General features: G+C 39.2%; 1 protein-coding gene across 2 annotated transcripts in view; it reads left to right on the forward strand.

The window, feature by feature from the left end:
* The window catches only part of TRHDE (thyrotropin releasing hormone degrading enzyme), a 192239-nt gene that overhangs the window by 162346 nt on the left and 6899 nt on the right, over positions 1–22994 (forward strand). For both annotated transcript variants that reach the window (XM_083399501.1, XM_083399500.1), the window contains 6 exons: positions 3587–3720; positions 3825–3880; positions 11081–11228; positions 13973–14070; positions 14924–15031; positions 22251–22418. In XM_083399501.1, coding sequence (XP_083255627.1) covers positions 3587–3720; positions 3825–3880; positions 11081–11228; positions 13973–14070; positions 14924–15031; positions 22251–22418 — 712 coding nt within the window. The remainder of the gene's footprint in view (positions 1–3586; positions 3721–3824; positions 3881–11080; positions 11229–13972; positions 14071–14923; positions 15032–22250; positions 22419–22994) is intronic.

A 22994-nucleotide genomic window follows, 5' to 3' on the forward strand; every position in this document is an offset into this window, starting at 1 on the left:
TGATTTACTGAATTTAAATTTTACTGAAGTGCCTATTTGTGTAGGTGAGCACCCCCAGACAATAGTGTGTGTGTGTGTTTACTTACATCATTTTTTGTGGGGGCTTTGATGGGAAAGAGGATCATTAAGATTACTTTTTTAAAAAGGTGTTTTCCAATCCTGAAGCAGTTACCACTCATTAAAAGCTTGATGGGCTAAATAGGATAATTAATTATGCTAAAAAAGAAGAGGGAGTGACTTTATAGAAAGGCATGCTGGGACATGTGTTTATTTTCGGATCCTATGAATCTGGCAACTTGTTGATACAGATGTTGCTGGAAATAGTGCTTGCAGATTGATTTGACCTGGAATAATTTATTGTGTAAGAGTACTGAATGTTGTAGACAGTTTGGTGTGGGGAGACAATCGGGATAGGTCATTTGGTAGAGTATGAGACTCTTAATCTCAGAGTTGTGGGTGGGTTTGACCCCCACATTGGGCAAAAGATTCCAGCATTGTAGGGGGGCACCCTCAAGGTTCCTTCCAACTCTACAAATTCTATGTTCTTATGACTGAGTGCAGAACGATGAAGATGTACTCTTTACATAAAGGGTGGTGACCAAACCATTTTATTTAGAACAAACTGGAGTACACATTAGGCCCACTTCAACAGCCTCAAGACCCAGGTGTGAATAATTTTATCCTGCCTTAATTATATCAATTTACAGCCTGCCTTAGTTGATATGTTACTATCCATTTAAGTTAAAACTAAGTAGAACTCTGGGGAAGGAAGAGGAAGTCTGGGCTTCTGGGGTGGCTGAGAAAGGGTACTAGGTCTGCTGAGTTGAGTGCTGTTTTAGGACTCTGTTGAACTGCAGGAATAGGTCTGGATGAAAATAAAAGTTAATTTGTTTGCATGCTGCTTGTTTGGACTGTAGCATTGGCTCCTGGTCTTTTCCATCAAACCTGGCCTGGAGCTGCTCCAGACTCTGACTGGATTCTGTTAACATTACGGTGACTTTTTAGATTTTTAAAAACCTTTTGTAGGTTTCTTAAAAGTTCCAAAAGCAAATCAGTGAATGTGTGTAAAATGTTTACTGCATTTTGAAAACACTTAACAATAGAAAACACAAGCATAGAAAGCGAATTAATAAATAAATCTGCACTTTTATATACAGTGATACCTTGGGTTAAGTACTTAATTCGTTCTGGAGGTCCGTTCTTAACCTGAAACTGTTCTTAACCTGAAGCACCACTTTAGCTAATGGGACCTCCTGCTGCTGCCACGCTGCCAGAGCACAATTTCTGTTCTCATCTTGAAGCAAAGTTCTTAACCTGAGGTACTATTTCTGGGTTAGCGGAGTCTGTAACCTGAAGCGTATGTAACCCGAGGTACCACTGTATCTCTATATACTATATTTTTACTACTAGTCCAGCATCAAACTGTTTTCATTGGCCTTTTCTAAAGGTTCTAAAGGGTGCATGAAACAGGAGGGGGGAAAGGAGGAAACTCATGTGCAGTAAATGATGGGGGGGGGGTGAGGGAAATTCTCTGTCAGTGAATTTCCCCACTAAAAGGGGCAAAGTGTTGGTTTTAAGCTACAGCAAAAGTTTGAGTAAAACATGGGTGAAAGAACACTGAAAGGGAAATTGTGAAACTGCAGCAGAAATTTGAATAAAGCAGGGATAAAATCATGGTGTTGACCATCTTTAATAGTCTATGTGTAGTATGATTGTTTTTCACGCTCTTTGTTAACCACTAAGGCAAAGGGTATGCCCCAAAGAGACTTTGGGAATAGCTCAATGAATATTTAGATGAACCAGTATGCAGCAGCTGTGAAAAAAAAGCAAATTTCATGTTATAAATCATTAGGAGCGGGGACTGAAAATAAAACTTTCAATATAATAACTCCGTTACATAAATCTATGGTATGGCCAGACTAAGAATACTGTGTACGGTTCTGATTGCTTGAGCTGAAAAAGCATATTGTAGAACTGGGAAAGGTTGAGAAATGCACAACCAGAATGATCAAAAGGCTGGAATAACTTCCCCATGAGGTAAAGATGGGACTTTTAGTTTAGAAAAAAAGGGGGACATCATAGAGGTATATAAGAATCTGCATGCTGTGGGAAAAGCGAATATAGATCTGTTTTTCTTCCTTTCATAGTATTGGAACCCATGGCCATCCAATGAAACTGAATGTTGGAAGATTCAGGATAGACAAAAGAAAGATTCCATTCATATAAGCACATAGTTTAAGGTGTAGTGATTGTCACCAACTTGGATGGCTTTAAGGGAGGATTAGACAAATTCATGGAGGATAGGCTTTCAATGGCTTCCAGCCATGATGGCTATGTTCTGTCTCCATGGTTAGCTGCAGTATGCTTCTGAATACCAGTTTCTGGAAACTATAGGAATGAGGAGTGTTGTTGTATTGAGGTCCTGCTCACAGGCTTCCCATAAACATTTGGTTGGTCACTGTGAGAACAGGATTTTGCACTAGATGGGCCTTTGGCCTGATCCATCAGGGCTCTTCTTCTGTTCTTCTATCACTTTATACAGGCATAGGCAAACTCGGCCCTCCAGATGTTTTGAGACTACAATTCCCATCATCCCTGACCACTGGTCCTGTTAGCTAGGTATGATGGGAGTTGTAGTCCCAAAACATCTGGAGGACAGAGTTTGCCTATGCCTGACTTTATACTTGGGCTGCATATAGTGTGGGTGAGGTTACTTTGTGCAACAAATCAACTCAGAGCGGAACTGCATCTTGTTTGCAATCCATATGTCATAAAGGTTCCCTCTCCCTTGCATTCCAGCCTGACTGTGGTCCACAAATCGGATATTTAGAATTAAGCAAGCATTGTCCAGCCGATTTAGTGACTATGGTTCAATTCCTTTATTCACTTCGGATGCAATTAAGTCCTCATGATATAATTTTCCTCCATCAGTTTCATGTGGTGAACATTCTTCATGAATGAGCTCTGTCGTGGCAACAGTTGGTCTTTGCCGCCTCAGTGGTAGACACTGAGAACTAACAAGCTTCCTGATGTGATAAATACTAGCTGTCGCCATTTGAGGGTGCATTTATAAAATAATATTCACCACATGAAACTGATGAGGTAGAGCTTTATCTTGTAACATATTTATCACATCAGAGATGAATGCAGGAATTTTGTCCTAAGCCAAATTAAAGCCAGCTACCTGGTTTGCAGTTTATTAAAATCTTGTTGGTAGAAAGAACTAGCATTTGGGCTTCAGTTTTTGTTAGTAGCATCCAGGATAACCAGATTTTTCTGGGGGGGGGGGAGAAATATACTAAATGCATGCTATATTTCCATTGCAAATTTAGAAAAGCATTTTTATAGTCAGCCCAAACCATATCTATCTGGATATTAATATCAATAACTGTCCTCTTGAAAGAGTGGAATTTTTCATTTACAGTGTTTTATGAGAGAAATTAAAGTAGCCTGTTCAAATTAAAACATTTTACTGTGCTGAAAGAAGCTGGGAAATTATATTCTAGGTACAATATAAAATGTTAAAACTTTTTGAACTAGTAATTTTAAGTTCCTCCCTCCCTCCCTCCCTGTGTTTTCTTTGCAGAGCATCACAGGATTTCTTCCCTTAATGAGGGAAGCTGGCTGCTGGGGAACATCAATCAAACTGGCTATTTTAGGGTTAACTATGACATTAGAAATTGGAGATTATTAATTGACCAGCTGATGAGGAACCATAAGGTAAGCCCATTTCATCATATTGCCTGAATATTTTTGTGATTTCTGAAATCCCTGGGTTTTTGTGTTATCCTGACGTGTTCAATTTTTCTCCTTTACCCTCATAGGTAATCTCTGTCAGTAATCGTGCGGGTTTGATCGATGATGCATTCAATTTAGCCAGGTATGTTTTTCTGTAGATAATCTATTCTAATACACCTCCCTGTAATACTCCTATATTTGCCTGGTTAGCCTAGGCGTGCTTTAAGGTTGAACCTATCTTTTAAAACGTGTTTCAAATCCCACCCAGCTTTCTTCAATTTTCTGTCTTTCCATGAGACGAAGCACAAACACCATCAGCCGCACTTTCCTCATTCCTGATCGATAAAAGCCTCAGGGTATTTCTGTGTATAGATGCTTGATTAATTTCCCTTTAAAGTCAGTTTAATACATTGGAGATTAATAACGTGTTCCCATTTCACTAATGAACGACTTTTTGTCCCCAAATGATATTTGTGCAATATATAATTTCTGATGATAAAAATCTTCAAGCTTCAGATTTCCCCTCCCTGCTCTGACATACATATTTCTTGCTCTGCTTTATGATACTTGGTTATCCAATGCAGAAACAATCCTCAAGAATAACGAGAAGAAAGCAAGGCATGTATAAAAGGGTAGTAAATAGATGGAAGTCATTCATAGAATACGTAAAAACAGTCGTAAATAGCTGGAAAAGAGTTTGATTATATGCTGATGTAATATATATAATATTAAGTATGGAAAGTAATTATTTAAATAAACATTTCATACTCATAATCTTATTTACTATTTATATATTTTTACGTTTTATCACGCGTTCATAAGCTTGATTCAGTTTTGTATATATTCTAATACTGTTATATTACTAAAATTGTGGGGTGGGGTGTGTGTGTGTGAATGATAATATGTATATTTATTGTCTACATCCAAAATGGGTTGCATAAATTAATGGTTCTTAAAAATTTGGCAAAAAAAGAGAGTAGTGCCACATTTTTCTTGCTACTGCAGAGATCATTATTTTTCTTGACACAGGCCTAATTTCTCAGTATGGAGAAATTCTGAGCTAGGTCCTAAATGTTTTTATAAAACAGGATGAATTGTCTCATGACCAAATTGGTAGCCAATACAACTATAGCAATATTACTCAGATATGCTGCTGCCTCCCCACTCCTGTCAGGTACTAGGTTGTGCATTCCCCACTGTTCTCAGCTTCTGAGCTGTCTCCAAGGAAGTCTCAGATGTCCCGAGGACCACCTCAATCATGGATGCAATTCCAGCACTGGTTGTGGTGTTTCAAAAGCTCCAATACAAATGAAATAGTCAAGCATTCCTTAGTTGGAGACTTTGTCAGGCAGCCACAAGGAGGAGGAAAGGGGAATTCTTACTGTAGTACTTGGAAAAATTCAGCAGAGTGAGTTTTGTATACAGTGGTACCTCGGGTTACATACGCTTCAGGTTACATATGCTTCAGGTTACACACTCCGCTAACCCAGAAATAGTGCTTCAGGTTAAGAACTTTGCTTCAGGATAAGAACAGAAATCAGGCTCCGGTGGCGGGGCAGCAGCAGTAGGCCCCATTAGCTAAAGTGGTGCTTCAGGTTAAGAACAGTTTCAGGTTCAGACCTCCGGAATGAATTAAGTACTTAACCTGAGGTACCACTGTACTTAGGGAGAAATGAGAGTGCCATATATGACTCTGTGGACTACAGGTACTATATTCTCAGTGCTACTGCATGCCACAATACAGAGTTCTTTATTGTCTGTTGACAATAGGTGAGGGATTTTTGAATGGGAGTTATGTGTGTTATATAGCTAAGGTATTGTAAACCTTTCAATAAATGCTAATTAAATGTGAATGATGGCCAGTACTTTATATGATAAAGTATTTGATGATCACACACATGCCATGTATTCCGTGTGTGTGTGTGTGTGTGTGTGTGTGTGTGTATGAAAAGGGAAGTGAATTGTATGTATTTTTATCATTTTCCCAGTAGCAATACTGTTTTCGGTAGCATCTTCAGGTTCCCTAAAGGTTCCTGTGGTGCTAGAGATATCTCACTGATTACAGTTATGTTCACATAGCCTAGAACACTCTGTTTTGGAACCATCACCCCCATCTTTTCTGGATTAAGGGCTCACCCACACTTACCTTTTGCCCCACAATTTCCTGTTCCGTGTCAACCCACTCTTTAATGGTGAATTGGAACAAACGACAATTTGGGTTTCCTGTGGAATGGTTTCCAGTGGTAAAGAGCATGTTTTTGCAAGGAAAGTGCCAGGGAGAAAAAAGTAACACTTGGACACAGAACTTTAAAGCCCAGAACTAGAAATGCAGCACTAAAGGAAATATGGATGAGCACTAAAGCACATATTTTTCACCCTTATCTGGCTAAGTACAACCCCAAAACACTGGTATTAAAGCATGTGTCTTCTGTCTTCATAAGTTATAATTTTAGCCCTCTTCTGACACTAAAGTTAGGGTGAACACATGAGGAGGAGAATAGGGGAGGGATACACTAGCTCTGCCTACCATCACTATTCTGGTTGCTTCCAACTTATGGACAATGACTGTAGTAGTGTGTGCTATAGTAGTAGTGTGATACAACAGGGCTAACCATGTGCTATTGGGGCTCTAATGCATGTAGAAGTATTTATTTCACTCCTAGTTGTAATGTCTGAAGGGGACTATAGTGTTGCTGTGTTCTGTTTCACTTGTCAAAGCAATGAATATATTCATCAGTTAATGTTAATTTGCTTACTTTTCTATTTTGCGCTGTAATAAAAGTTGTGAAGTGTAGGAACAAGTTGACTGAGAACAGAAAATTCCAGCCCCAAATTAAGAATTCTTAAACTGTTTCCTGAAAAGGCTCGAGGTTTTTCCAAACCTTAATAGAGTTTTGTGATTAATAAGCCACAGGGCTCTTTCTTTAAGTGCCCTTTCTTTGAAATTGATGTAAGGATGACATTCTTAAGAGACATGCATCTTACGGGTCACAATGAGGCACATGAAAAAGGTTGTAAGTGATTTATTTATGGCTTTGTAAGTCAAAAACTGACTTAGTACTGTCAGTTTTGACTTATACACATGATACTTGTATGATTTTCTCATGGACAAATAGCAGCTTCTGGGTAGGGAGAAGGGGATTTAAATGGGGGGAAACAGTATAGGGGAAAGGGTTAACTTTCTCTCAGGAACAAAGCTCCTATCCAATCTCTGCCAGAAACTGCTTTTAACTGAAAACACACATGCAAACCTGCCCCTTAGGAGATCCAATCACAGATCTCCAAAAGCCTCATCTAGATTGACCTTCATTTCGACTGTTTGGAAATCTATAAAGGCCTTGGAAAGACGTGTGGGAAACTGTGGGAATTTGAGGAACTGGGAATGCTTGTTAGATTATATTACTCACAAAGTGACATTATTGATTGAAAGGGATGGGAAAGCTGGTTTACTTGCTTTATAAGGTATTCTCTTACCTAACAATGCATGCAAAGCACCTGTTATTGTACTTCGGTGCAGTAGGTTACACCTACAAAATTTCACTGAATGAATTTTGAACTAAACATTTTAATAATGTCTGTTGTAAGGAGCAAAAGCTTGAAAGTCATAAGCCTATTGATATATCCTTCTTTATTTTCACAGCAATACTTTGTAGTAAGTGGCTGTTATTATTTTATTTTGGACTTCACTGGTGGGTAACTTAGCTTAATTATCAGCACTTGTCTAGTCCACTGATAATTTAGGACTTGAAAACTGACCTCTAAGATACAGAGTGCAAAACATTCTTCCTCTGATTCACATAAGCTCATTGATTACAGTAGCTAAATGTTATGCCTTCATTTATATGAAAGAAACATACAACCCCTTAAATGCTCTCCGTGTTTTGGAAATGATAGTTCCCTGAATTGTCTGTTGGGAGCATCTGTGTAGCAAAATTAAAGTGTGAATTTGTAGTCATCTTTATCACACTAATCCTTCCCCAGAGAGCCAAATTTAATTCATTACAACATCCAAAGTCTTCAAGCATATTCAAGGTAATTGGATCCATATTATCCCCTAATGATGTTGTTTAAACCCCTGTTCAAACTAATGACCAGAAAAGTCAGGGTTTTCAGACCAATTTAAGCATCAGAAATTAGAGCAATAGACTGTGAGAACATTCAAGGTTTCCACCAAAGCCAGTGAAACACATCTAAAACCTTCCCAAATATCAGCTCTCACATGCAGAGTTGTTGATAATGTTCTCTTAATGCATTCACAAGGAATAATACGGTTTCTGTGTAAATGAACATTTTGTTTATCTTGTATTTAACCTTCATTATTGCCTCCACATTAAAGTTTGAAAATCAAGACCACAACCCTCAATGGTGAACAATTTAATTGAGTGGGATTACTGCGAACTAATTACTTTGAGGAGAGCAGCTTTTTCTTTCAATAGCTTTCTGAATTCTGTTATGCACTAGTATGATCCATAGCAATCTAATGTGTGATTCACAACTTAGTTAGCCATTGACTTTAATACTTTTCACATGTTCCAACACAGTCTATGGGTTTAAAAAAATCTCCAATTATTTCCTATGAATTGCCAAAAGCAGTAATAAATTGATTGATTTTAGATACTGCAAATAGTTATGTTGGCCTGATGCTTTATTTAATTGTGTGGTTATAATCTTTTGGCGGGTGGCGCTGTGGGTAAAACCTCAGCACCTAGGACTTGCCGATCGTCAGGTCAGCGGTTCGAATCCCCGCGGCGGGGTGCGCTCCCGTTGCTCGGTCCCAGCGCCTGCCAACCTAGCAGTTCGAAAGCACCCTTAAGTGCAAGTAGATAAATAGGGACCGCTTACTAGCGGGAAGGTAAATGGCGTTTCCGTATGCTGCGCTGGCTCTCCAGATGCAGCTTGTTACGCTGGCCACGTGACCCGGAAGTGTCTGCGGACAGCGCTGGCCCCTGGCCTCTTAAGTGAGATGGGCGCACAACCCTAGAGTCGGACACGACTGGCCCATACGGGCAGGGGTACCTTTAATCTTTTGATATTCTTCATTGTGTGATCCATCCAGGAATCAGTTTCCATGAAGGGTGATATAAACATGTTTAAAATAAATAAATGTACCAAAGCTGAACCTTGTCAGTAAAATATGGTTCCATCATTACTAAACACTGATGAATTATGTCAGTGTCATCTTTTCTTCCAATATTGTGGGGAGCTATCCTAACTCCTGGCCATGGGGCACTGGGGCTGAATGGAGCAGTGGAGCTGTTACTTCATCCAAAGGCATATCTCTTGTACCAACCAGATCAGAAGGTGGCCGGAGAGTATTTTTCTTAAATTTAGCTGTATCAGCTCCAGACTGACACAGCAGAGGGGCCTGAATTGGACTTCTCTCTGGCTGCACAATCTAGTGGATCCTTGGCTGACCTGGTGCCATCTCCATTCTGCCCAACCAGATAGAAAGTCCCTATCTCTAATCCCAGGTTTAACGTTCAGGCAAGCCCTGACTGTGCTCTCAGATTGTCTGCATCCAACTTAAACTCCACCCTCTATCTCCTGATTGGCTGATTGACTTGCCAGTTCCCACTGGAGGCAGACCCCAGGGCCTGTCCATCACAGGAACCAGCAGGGACACTGCCCATGCCATCTCATCTTTTCACTGTTGCCTTCCAAGGCCTATGCTGTTTGTCCACGGCTCCCGTAGCTATGATGAGCAGCAGAAGAAGCACCAGGAAAATATGGGGCTTAAAATTTGCCAATAACTCATAATTCTGTGTCATTCTCAACACTCATGCCGTTATCATCTACTATACAGTAATACAAAAGAGCTGTGCATAACCATTGAATCATTAGAGTGAAATGTAGCACCTTTCCTTTCATGTCGTACCCAAATAGCCTTATCCTTTGCTTTATTTCCAAGAGGAAAAAATCTCTGAACAACAAATTCCACTGAATTTTGCGTTCGTGTCATTTTCTTGTGTTCCATGACAATGCACAGACACAACGGTGCAGGCACTAAATAAACTTTGTTACAGATTTACATAAGAAAAAGTAGGAGTTGTCACTTTGTAAGTGGAGGTGGGGATGTATCTGAACAGCCATAAGCTACTCACGTTCTGTACATCCCATATGAAGCAGATGATGCAGAGTGCCTTTTAGAACGGTAGCACCTAAATCACCTCATTCCCATTGTCTCAACACTGTCAGCCAGTTTGTGACCAGCTTGGGTTTTCTAATTTTGATTTAAGCACATCTCGGGATGGCTCTGGTGGATGGTGGGCTCATGAATTTACGGCTCACTTGTATGTGGGACTCTCAGCACTTTACTGCAACACTGTTGTTTTTGTGACAGAGTCTGTTGGATGGGTTTTGGATTTATGGTGGAAATAATTCAGAATGGAGTAATAATTTTCCCTTGGCAATTACACTACCATTTGGTACTTTGTCCCTACGGGGAAAATGAATGTACTGAGCTCTATCTGTGAGTTCAGTCGCTCAATGTAAGTGAAGAAACCAAGGTCAGAATGCAGCTGCACAACTCACAAATCGTCCCTTCAGAATTAGATATGTGGTCTTTAGTTAACTAATTGAAAGCTCCTATAATGATTTCAGCAATTTAAATATTTATTTTTGTGTCAATCAGTTAGGAATCTTGGGATTCATATGATGTTATGGTTCTCTTTTTCTTTTTTTGTGAATTAATTGAAAGTATTCTGTAGTATTTTCATTTAATTCTCCCCCCCCCCCCCGAAACAGTCATGATGCTTCTCCACCGACTGATGGGATTATGCCTTCTAAATCTCCCCATGTTTCATAGGAATTGCTAGCAAACTAATAATAGCTAATAAATATGAAACACGTTGCTTTCATAATTATTCCAAGCTACTGTTATATCAACTATCATGGCAACATTAAAAGGTTGAATGTGGCCTATGTCTTCTCCGTTGAATTAATAAATGTTGTTGGGAGAATGTTGGAGCAAGATGGGACTATAATGAAAAATGGCATCTTGGGAGTTAGCTTCTTCCTGTTTAATCATAATGACCTTATAAATATTTTCTGTAACAAATGTTTGTGACTGTTCAGTTCCTATCATCAGGCTTTTTTTTTTTAATCCTTTTGACCTTGCAGACATGAGTTCATTTAAATTATATGTTATGATGCATAGATTCATTTCTAAAGAACACACTGTACTTGAAAACCTAAAAAAAGAATATTGACCTCATTGTATAATATAATGAAATGATTATAGTTTTTTATTTGTATCTGCACAAGGAAAAGCTTACCTCAGTTTCTAGTGTCACCATGACCTTTTTCCAATTAATGATTCACAATAACTTCTTTGATTATACAGAGCTGGCTATTTGCCTCAGAACATTCCACTAGAGATTATCAGATACCTATCCAAGGAAAAGGAATTTCTGCCTTGGCATGCTGCCAGCCGAGCCCTTTATCCACTAGATAAATTGTTGGACCGCACAGAAAACTACAACATCTTCAATGTAAATATATTTGTCTTTCTTTCTTGTGACCACTGAACTATTGTTGTCCAGCCCAGTAAAATCCTGTAACTTGCTTAGGGCTTTTCTGCATAGCCAAGGTGGATCCCCAATGCACTTTAGACCCTGTCCCACAAGTTCCTTTTTATGTGTGTGTATATAGTTGGGCAGGGGGAGGATGGACTATTTGCCTTTAAAACAAAAGAAAACCAGCAGATATGCATTCCCAGTACTGAAGAGAAGGGCACACTGTCTTCCAGGGAATTGAAAAAGAAAAGAAAAATAAATAAGGGGGTTGTATCATGATTCATCTAATAAGTTAGGAACATATGAAACGCTGAGTCACCTCAGTATATACTGACTGGCATCTGCTTTTCAGTGTTGGAGACAAGGATTTCTCCCAGTCCTATTTGCAATATAGAATAAAATATAGAAATTGAGGTAGCTCAGTTGATGAGAGCGTGGTGGTGACATCACCAAGGTCGCAAGTTTGATTCCCATGTTGGACAGCTGTATATTCCTGCATTGTAGGACTAGAAGATGATCCTTAGGGTCCCTTTCAACATGATTCTATGAAAAAAAGACACATTCTGCATGAATTAAATGCTCATCAACATATGGTCTGGTTTAAATGTAGCCCAGGACCAGTTAGAAACCTAAACCAGCTAGCAACAAATACGAGACGAAAATGTGTGTGTCCTATAAAAGTTTATTTCATTTTTTTTTTAACTTGGCTCATGCATTTTGAGCTTTCCCCACCCTTTCCCAAAGGTCCTTTGCCACCTACATTGACACAAGTATGGGGGCAGAGGGTGGCAAGGAATTATTGCAGCTCCATGCTAGCGTGATGCCTCCATTCTTTCATCCTTCTAATGACTGCCATTGGACACTGACCTCTACGCAGTGTACCCTTCCTTCCCTGTCATGCAATGCTGAAATCAGAGTTGCCAGCCTGTTGTTCCCTGTGCTGAAGAATCATTATAAATGTATCTTTTGCTGACGCCCTATTTAGTCTGACTGTGGAAAAATGCAATTTGAGTAAATAATAGCAAAAACATTGCTGGCTTATTCTGCATCTTCCCAAGGTATCGTGCGAGAGCTGACAACGGACTTCGTAAATTAATTTTTGTCACAAGAATAACTTACTTGCCAAAAGACGGTATATTGTCATATACTATCCTTATGCAACTGAGCGAGCTGCTGTGTAAATAAAAATTATTCACTCATATTGTGCTACTATAACGTAAACTACATTCTTAAAACTGAATTGAATTTATATTTCACTTAAACATGGGTATTTGGCAGTAAGAAAATTACAATATGACTATGATGGCAGAGGCATACTTTACAGCTTGTCATAAAAAGTAAAGGTCCCTATTGTGTAAGGGTCAAAAGCAGAAAACTTGTTACACTTGCCTTTGTAAAAGTGCCAACAACTAAAATGACATTGAAATACAGGCATCGTTAAATTGTCCAATCTTGATATGCAGCTCACATTATTCAATATTATCACATCAATTGGCTGTGCCTACGTAATGGTTTTGCCATATCTGTGCATATAAAGACAGCCAAGCCTATCAATTTCATCTCTGTGTGTGGCCTCAATGTGTCACTTGTAAATGTTTAATGACGGACATTACTCAAACATGCATTTTTTAAGTCAAGAGTTGCCTAGCAAGGTAAATACTAGCCTATCTAAGCTAGTATTTTCATACTTGTGTCAAACATACATCACTACATGTTTAAGAAAACCAGGAATGATCCAGCTGACTTCAAGCACTTCTAAACCCCATTCTTCCAGGAGGATTTTTAAGTTGAGCTGGGAAGAATTTTTGGACCCAGGTTTTCCTGTCCATTCATTGTGGTTGGCGTAGAAAGAAACTTGTGAACATAAAATGTGCCTGCTGGATCAGCCCAATGGCCCAGTCAGTCCAGCATCCTGTTCTCACAGTGGCCCAGCAGGTGACCAAGAGTAGTCCATAAACTGGACATGAGCACAACAGTACTCTACCTTAAAATTTGGGGGAAAGCGTTTTATGATGTGGCCAGGGGGTCCAAGAGTAAAAACACTTTTGAGGGTGCAATCATTCTCTTTCTGCTTTGAAAGTGGATATGGCACTAATTATTCTCTCTGAGGGTGCATCAATTTGGAACTACAGTGGAACCTTGGTTCTCGGACGCCTTGGTACTCAAACATTTCTGCTCCTGAAAGCCGAAAACCTGGAAGTAAGTGTTCTTGTTTTCAAATGTTTTTCGGAAGACGAATGTCCGATGTGGCTGTCGGCTATTGTTTCCTGGGCGCATGTGCCAATCAGACACTGCACCTTCGTTTTCGAATGTTTCGGAAGTTGAATGGACTTTCTGAATGGAATACGTTCGAGAACCAAGGTACCACTGTACTCAGCCTCTGAAAGCTAGGATTCCACTGATGGTCACTGGAATGGTTCCCACTTTAAAATCAGACCTTCTACACACACACACACACACACACACAGCCTGCCCTCAAACACAAAGCCTCACTGTGCAGGTTGGTAGGTGTGCATGTTCAATATGACAAGAGACATTATCTCATACTTTGAGCCCCACTGATGACACACATGGCCGAAAAGATAGGCTACTACTTATCTTTAAAATGTCACATGTAATAAAACTATTTTAAAAGCTGTCTTTGAACTGAATGGAGCATGTTATCTTTTAACTATGAAAATATCTGATGCAGGGTTCTTTTTCCCCCTTTTGTGTTTCAGGAATATATATTAAGACAAGTTGCTTCAATGTATCTTAAGCTTGGATGGCCAACAAATAATTTGGACAAATCATTTGTTCAAGCTTCCTACCAACACGAGTACCGTAACACTTTTCTTTCCCATTTTTAACAGTTGTAGAGCATTTGTAGTGAGCCAAACTCCATAGGCTTAATGAACCTGATGCTTATTTCTGGGCACGCTCCACTGATGATCGTAAGAGGGGGCTGAGTATATTTCCACCTCTCTTGTTGAATCAGTGGGACATAAAATTGCAAAGGATTGTGCCTTTTTTTTTCATTTGGGGGCTTTACTATTATGAAAGTGTCTACTTTTACTAGGCTCTGAAAACTAAACAGCTCCTTAGTTATGATTTAAGTTCTAGCTGCATTTGGGAAAAGGACCAAGACCAAGGGGCATGCATGCTTGTAACTGGCTGGCTTTGTAGAAATGTCATTGCTTATTAACTGATTTACCATTGTAGGATACTGTGGTCTGCGCATCACCAGTGGTCCACGAGCTTTGTTTAGGTGGTCTGCAGCGAATCTGTGGATTAGTGGTTCAAGACAGGAGGGAGCACAACCACCTTTTCAATTATTCATATAGATGTTTAATTATATTTAATTTCTTATATTGCATTTGATTGCATTTCAATCTGAATTTTATGGGATTCAGTTGCAGTACAATAATATATAACATATAAGAAATAAAAGAATAAAAATCTTTTTATATATTATTTTACAAAATAAAATTGTAAAAATACAATGCAACATCTATCACAGTGCATTGCAATTGCTACAACAAGCAAGACCTTCAGCAATTTTCAGGTGGTCCATTGGGGGAGAACCACTGGTTTAGATCTTGTAAGCAATTGTGCATTTTCATTTGAGCACTTGAACATATTCATTAATATGACCCTAACTCAATTTTTGTTTCTGCTTTGGGGTTACCCAGGGAGTTACGCCGTGAAGTCATTATGCTGGCTTGCAGCTTTGGTAACAAGCACTGCCACCAGCAGGCTGCAACCCTAATATCAGACTGGATTTCAAGCAACAGAAACAGGTAAAAAGGATTGCAGCATGCATCTCCCCTTTTCCTCTTAGTTGGAATTACTCCCCCCTCCCTTTTTAAAAATACATTTTACCTAGAGATTGACATGATTTTTAAAAATTAAAATGAATTCAGTAGTTGAAAAGCAAATTCCAAGGAAGAAAGGCAAACGCTATTATTATTGTTGTTATTAAAATTTATATCTCACCCTTCTGAAAGTGCCCAGGGCAGCAAACAAGCAAGAAAACAATAAAAACATATTAAAAACAGTTCCAATACAGATGCAGATGCAAAGTGAGAAAGGTCTTACTTATAACACTTGTTGGAAGAGAAAGGTATTCAGTAGACACCAGAAAGACAACAAATTTAATCTTAGTACCATTTCACTGAGCCACTAGACATCGTTGAAACTTACCATTAAGTGAAAACCAGCAAAACTATTTAAATACATGCATTTGTTTAAATGTGTATTGTGAATCAAAATGGAGTTTCTGAAATTCATCTCCAGTACTGTACTGTGAAGCAATTGCTTTCGGGAAATTAAGATGTTTGCTACAGCCCTTTCATGTGTGAAGAAGTGCATTACTCACACTCCTTACTTATGACAGCCTAGTCGCTCAGCCTAAAAAATTAAAAGAATTACCATAAGGTCTGCCTGTGCTCGAGAATCAGCCTTGTTAACCTCTTTAACCTTCGCAATGCATCAGCTTTGAAAGCAAAACGTGTTTCAAAATACATTATCCTTTTCAGAGTTTCTTCTGGAGAGAGATTCACTTAATCTGTATTCTTACTTACGAAGCACAAGAAAGACATGGTGACAGGAGAGGGAACACCAATCATGTACAAGTTCTCCAATTATATCATGTTTATTTACTCAATTTGGCTACTCCTGGATCTAACATTGGAGGCTCAAGTAGCATTGGGCTAGGAGGTCATATTTCCAGCTCCATCTGCTTCCACCAGCTATGGCCCCTCTGGGACACAGATCACGAGGACTCTGTACTCCCTCACTCTGGTAACCTTCAGATTGGACTACTTCAGTGCATTCTGTGACTATTCAAACACATTAACTCAGGGGTCGGCAAGGTTTATCTTGCCTGGGCCAGATCGGTCCCGTGGATATCCTTCTGTGGGCCGAATTGTGCGTGGTCCCCCCTCCACGATTTCTGGCATTTGTGCACGCACAGACGTGATTTCCAGTGCCACAGAAGTGAGTCCATGCATTGTGCCACTTTAGCGCAGCACGTGAGTGGGCACCTCGGTTCGGGGGCAGTTTGTGGGCCGATCGAATGACCTCCATAGGCCACTTCTGGCCCATGGGCCTTAGGTTGATGACCCCTGCATTAACTGATCCAAAATACAGTAGCCAGATTATTGCCCAGGGTTCATTTAGAGCTCATATAACCCATGCTTTGAAGCAGTTGTGCTGGTTTTCACCTCATAGAAATAAGGCCCAATTCAATGTGCTTACACTGGTGATTAAAGCCCTGAACAACTGAGGCCATGTGTCTCCTGCCTTCATAGTGTGTGGGTAATATTGCAAATCAGAACAACTTTCCGCCTATGTTTTTATTCTTGTTTGTTTCCTTAAACTCATTAACAGCATATTTAACTAGTCACAAAATGAAACTGGCCTCAATGGAACTTTCTCAGCCTTCTGGACATTCTTGGATAAATTTTTAATGTGTCATAGAATCTACATCTCCCTGCACATATAATTCTTTGTTCTGTGCTATGTATAGCCTTAAGGATGTACTTTAAACAAATGGTGGCTACATTATCTATGCAGGTGTAAATGAAGTGATACAGTATATTATTTTAGAATAGCACAGAGAGAGGATAGCAACCAATATTACCGAAATTAGTTAATTAACAGGCTATTGCAACAACGGAGTAGAGTCTTGCAGTGAAATCAATAAAGCTGTTTTAAGTAGAAAGAAGAGTGTGCTGAGTACAACTTAATCAAGACTTTAGTGTTGTGAAAGAAGACCCAGGGCATATATCCAATAGGATTAAGGATTAACATGATAACAAGTAAATACAGGCTTTATTGTCTGGCAATGTCATTAAGAAGACAGTTTATTCCCTATGTCTTTTAGATTGTCAAGTAAAGCAAAGGGTTGCTTGCTAAATGCTATGGTCTGGATATATCTATTAATTTAAGAACCTCATGAGTGACTTATAAGCAATTTAACCACAGAACACAAGGACTAGTAGGGCCATTTAGTCCAAACACCACATTGAAACTTAACTATCCATTCCAAATATTGCATGTACAGACCAGTGACTATAGTTTTATTTTATTGTTTCTAATATTCAGACAGGGAGTAGCAGTTGTGTAGAGACTATTACCAGATTTGCTAGTGTGCATAACCACATATCGTACACAAGTCCTAATTTTGGAATTAACAGTACTACTCGAGGAATCTTTACTAGAAATAATTGACTGCATGCTTACAGAATTGAAGTATCTTGGATAACATTGCTTACTTTGTGTAATTTCAATCAATATTTGTGTGCTTGCTCCAGAGAGCCAGCAATAACCACGCCTGTTGCAAGTGCAATGTTTATTTATAAACCAAGGTTTAAAGGTGATAGCAATACAGGTCAATACAGTCAATAGCAATACAGTCAATTGGAAGTGACTTAGAAGCAAGGAAACAGCTTTGTGGGGTGAAGCACCTGTAAAGAAACACATAATAGAAAGGATTCATGCATTACACGGGTAAGCCAACCCATATGCTATCTGGACCATGTGCTTAGTTACTGGAGCAGAGATAGGGAATTATGAGGTGGAATCTTAGATCCAAGTTCATTATAGAAAAATGAAGATACCAGGAAAGTTGCATGCAAAGTAGTTGCTTTTCTCATCTCAGAGAGCCAGAGGCCGGTGAGATATGGAGAGAGGTCCGAGGAGTAAGGCACTGTAGTTATGGGTCTCACTGAGGAAGGGATAGTATGAGGTGAGCTTCTGCAGTTGTCTCTGTGATGAAAGGAAAATTGTAACAGCTAGATTGAAATGTTCTGGCAAGGGAGAAGCAGGTGGTTAAGGTAATTCTTCCACCTGTGAAAATGTTGCCCCATACTGGGGTGCTTGGTTAGCCAAACCTAGGATAAAATCAGCAATCCACGATTAATAATAATAATAATAATAATAATAATATATTTGTGGGAGAGAGTGTTATTGATTTGTTTTTGTTGTATTTCTATGTTGTGAGTATGGTTTGTTAGGAATTAATAGTGCTTATACCCAAATAGCAGTTAGTAGTAGTAGTAGTAGAAGAGTTTGGATTTGATTTCCCACTTTATCACTACCCTAATAATCATCATAGCATTTAAAAGAGCAATTATTACGTTCATCCAGAATTTTGAAAAGTTAGTTCTTATTCATATGGGAGTGTTATATAAAACAAATCTGTAATCAAACACACTGAAAAGCTTTGGCTAAATTCTCAGAATTAAAACGGGACATCTGATTAATTTCCTTTCTTAAATGTTTCCCTAAATGGTTTGAAGCATGTCACTAAATCAAAGAGCTGCCTAAATTGCATCCAATTACATTTTAAGAAATTAGAACACCATTTGCCTAGAAGATAAATAATTAAGGGCCTATTTTATAAATGTATTTCCATTTGTTAGAACTTAGTTTAAACAAGAACAAGCATGTACCAATTAATTATAACTTAAAAGATTATTCTTAACTCTTTGTAAAGCTTTATTATTAATCATTGAAAAAATAGATTTCTCTGTAAAGGCACAGCATGATTTTAATTGTTATTTTTTCTGTTTAATTTTTAACATTTTCCAAAGTGCTTAATTTTTAATCAGCAGCTATGCTAGCCACATATTTTATCCTTGCCATGTCTCCTATGCAAGATAAATAAAGTTAAATAAATCACAACAGTACATGTATTCAAATGAAAGCCATTTAAAATGCTTTCAAAACTGAAGCATACTCTCTGAAGTATTGATCATAGCTTTGGTTTAAAAAATGAGTGCAGGCGAGATAGCCCAGGAGGGGTTTATTCTAACAAAGGAAGATCTTTGGCAGTATATCCTTAAATAACACTCAGCCACCATTTCCAATTCCCTCTAGTTAACGTAGCAAGTGAATGCTTTCTGCTCTTGCATAAACACTGAAGTTGGACGACCAGAGCTTTAAAACCATGGAACTGTTAAACCACCAGATGTAAGCCTTGAAGATACCTTCTGTCTAAAAATCTAAAAAAGGAGAAAGAAACCCAAATGAACTAGAGGAAAGAAAGGGTATATAGAATTATCCATGGTGTGGATAAGTGAATGGAGAGAAGTTCTTCCACTTTCATAATTCTAGAACCTGGGCTAATCTAAAGAAGCTGAATGGAATATTCAAAGCAGACAAAAAAAGAGTATTTATTCACACCAGAATTAGGTTACAGAATTTGTCAGAAGTAATAGTGATCACCCCCAACTTGAGTCACTTTGAGCCATATGCCTGTAATAATAATAATAATAATCTTTATTGTGGTCCAACGACCCATAACATGGATTCAGAATAAAATACAGATTCTGAAGCGTTTTTGTTTAGTCATGGGCCTGTTGATCTTTGATTCGTATGACTACTGAAAGAAACTTTGCCACGGCCACTGTGATATCATTGGACTTGTCGTCCAGAAGATATTTGATATAGTAGGCTTCAGATTGACCCGGTCAATTTGACAATAGTGGTTTAATCAATAATTCCTTAGTTTGATCATATTGTCTGCAATGCAATAAAATATGCCACATGCAGTCAAAGTCCTGAGAGCACACACAGATCCTATTTTGATAAGGGATACCTCTCAGTCTGCCGTTTAACACTTCTGGTGGGAATACATTTAATCTGGCTTTGGTGAAAAGACGCCGATATGTTGGTACAGACAAATTTCTCAGATAATCAGGTGTCTGAAACTCAAACCCATAGTGAATTCCTACTGCCAATGGGCCACAGATAACATGAGATTGAGATAGGAGATCACTATGTGATATGTCCCAAAGCCTTTGCCTCACAGATTCAAGGGCAGTATCATAGCCCAGATGGTACAGGAGAGAAGGTGGCATACCAATCAAAGTGGCTTTTCTAACCATAATTTTAATCCATGAGCTGGTAAACTCCTCGTTGTTTAGGCATGGAATCCATATGCCTGCGGATTCCAGCTGCTGGGAATCACAAACATGAGAGTGCCATGAGCTTGTATATCCTGCTTCCTGACTCCCCAAACACATGGTTGGCAACGTGCAAAGCATGATGTTAAACTAGATTGGCTTTTGGCTTAATCCAGCAAGTCCTGTGGCAACTGTTATTACAGATAAAATTTTGGGGGAGATTGTTGCTATTGTATATTTGTGATTCTGCTCTTTTTAAAGATATTTTTTTATGTGGGTGTTCATTGTTTTAGGTATTTGTTTTATGCATATGTGTATTTTTCTTTTGTAATTGTCCACTAATAATTCAACAAAATTGTACTTAATGCAGTTTGAAGTATAGTTGAAATAGATGTGAAGTGGATTTGTAAATGTATAGGGCAATCCTACACATATCTACTGAAGAGTAATCACCACTGAGCAAAGGATACATGGAAGATGATAAATAGACTGAATTTTCATAGAAATAAACTTTAGGAAGCAAGAGATAAGCACCTTCTTACTGTAGGAAGTGATAAATATTTTCAGATGGTGCACTGTTCTGCTCATGTATACTGCTGATTGTATCCCAGCATTTGGTCAGTGTGCAAAACTAATGAGACAATCAGCTTGAAAGGAATTGCCTCTATTTTTCTTTTGCAGATGTCTTGTTGGCTTACAGCCCTACAAGTAGGGAAAGCCTTTTGAAAGCCACCTAAATGATAAAAAAGATAATTTAAAATAAAAATGTAAGTGATAGTTGTCTGCTGCCACTTGACGGTACAACCCTAACTATGGCTTCAAGTATGGAAAAAAAGTTTTACACTAATAAATATAAATGTTTAAGAATAAGACATATTTGAGATTGCGACCAGGACGGTAATCATTTTTTTCATCGAAATTTCGTATTGGACTATTTCCTCAGTTTACGCCATCCAGCCAAATGCTTCTAAGGAGGTTGTGCAGGTATGAGGTGGACAGGTGATGAATTATTCTCCCAAATCCTCTGCCTATTTTTTGTTGTTGCAAGTCCAGGTCAGGGATCCTGTGAAGTAGACAGCAACATATTACACCTTTCCCACCCCCAACTATAAAGTTGATCCCTATCTTCAGTTGGGAATACTCCACCCCAATGAGGAAGGACGTTTCAATGGCTTTCCTTGGGAGTAGAAGGGGAGTTTCTCCTTCACACTTGGTCTGAAATAGGAGTGGGAGCTTGCATAAATAGCTTGCTCCTCCCCTGAGACTTCCTTCTCTGACTCACAGTGGCATCATGCTCTCCTCCTCTTGAGCAAAGTGGGCTTAGCCAGTTTCCAAAATGGAGCTGAGTGGGGAGCATCCTAATTTGGGGGTCCCTTTTATAACCCACTTTAGTCTGCTCTGAATTTGATTGGCTTATGGTGGGTTAGGGCTTAATTTGGCTATTTGGTTGGTTTGTCATTTCATGTAGGCAGATAATGGTCAGCACCCTGAGGCATGTTGGGTTGAAGGCACCCCACTAACCGTCCTTTATTCTTGACCGCTTTGCAGGGCTGTTTGGTTTGGTGTTCTTGGGGCCTGGCAGGTGCCACCTGTTGAACGCTGAACAGGGGTGGGACACATACCTATCAGGACAGGTACCTGCAGCTTCCCTTTATGGGAAGATGGCTTTGCCTCCCTTCACAATACCTTGCATGAGGGAGTTTCTCTGGGGTGGTTTGGCCCTTAGCTGCAGGCAGGAGGAGATTTTCTGCCTGTTAGCACAGATTATGCCCAAATTTTAATTTGGTTTGGTTCAAGTTTTCCTTGTTATATTTCCTACAGGTACAAAAATTTTGCCCATACTTCCCTGCCCCCCCCCCCCCTGCAGCTCGGGGAGGGTATTTTAAGTCAGGGAATCAACATAAGGGTCATAAGTTATATTCCCTTACCCTTTCCCCATTTTAAAGCATAGGGAAGTCAAATCACAAAACCATAATTTTAACCTGCCTAGTCCACTTGTGTCACATGACCAATATAGCTTTAAGATGTATATTCTTTTGTTGGAACATCTTATGAACATAATATTACTAGGATATGTTTTTTCTCCCTTCTTTTTTTTTTTAAAAAGAATACCTCTTAATGTAAGAGACATCGTCTACTGCACAGGAGTTTCACTCATGGATGAAGATGTATGGGAATTCATCTGGATGAAATTCCACTCTACTACGGCAGTATCGGAGAAGAAAATATTGTTAGAAGCTTTAACTTGTAGCGATGACAGAAATTTGTTAAACAGGTATGCTAATTTAGTTACCATTTCCAGTCCCCCCCAAAAAAGCTTGTTGTTGACATGATCCCTCCTGACCACCTTCTCCAGCTTTGTGGAGCCCATTTTGCTCCCTGTTATGCTCCAGAGCCGAGGGTGAGGAAACAAGATGGGAGACTGCTCAAATGGAAGTGAAGGAAAACTCCAATCAAATGCAGTCGAACAGTGGTGAGGGCTCATTATCAAGCCTAGCTAGTGGCAGTGAAGACGGCAAAGAAGGCATAATTTGCTGCCTCCCTTAAATTCTCATTGGGCCATCCAGGTAGTGCAGGCCTTTTACATTCTGTTCCGAAGGAGGTGACAGAACCAACGATAGCTTGCTGTTGCTTGTTTGCAAAGTATTTTGAGGATAAAATCGCTTGCATCCGCCTGGACCTTGATTCTACTGTTACAGCAGATGAATCTCAAGAGGTGTCCTGAGCACTGTCCAGGCATGTTATGTTGGTTGAATTTCCGTTAGTAAGGCTCACAATGTGGACAAGGTGCTTGGATAGGTCAGGGCCACCACTTGCACTCTGGTTTCTTGCCCTGGTTGGCTCATAAAAA

Source organism: Podarcis tiliguerta (assembly GCF_965153285.1).
Source record: "Podarcis tiliguerta genome assembly, chromosome: 10".
Lineage (NCBI taxonomy): Eukaryota > Metazoa > Chordata > Lepidosauria > Squamata > Lacertidae > Podarcis > Podarcis tiliguerta.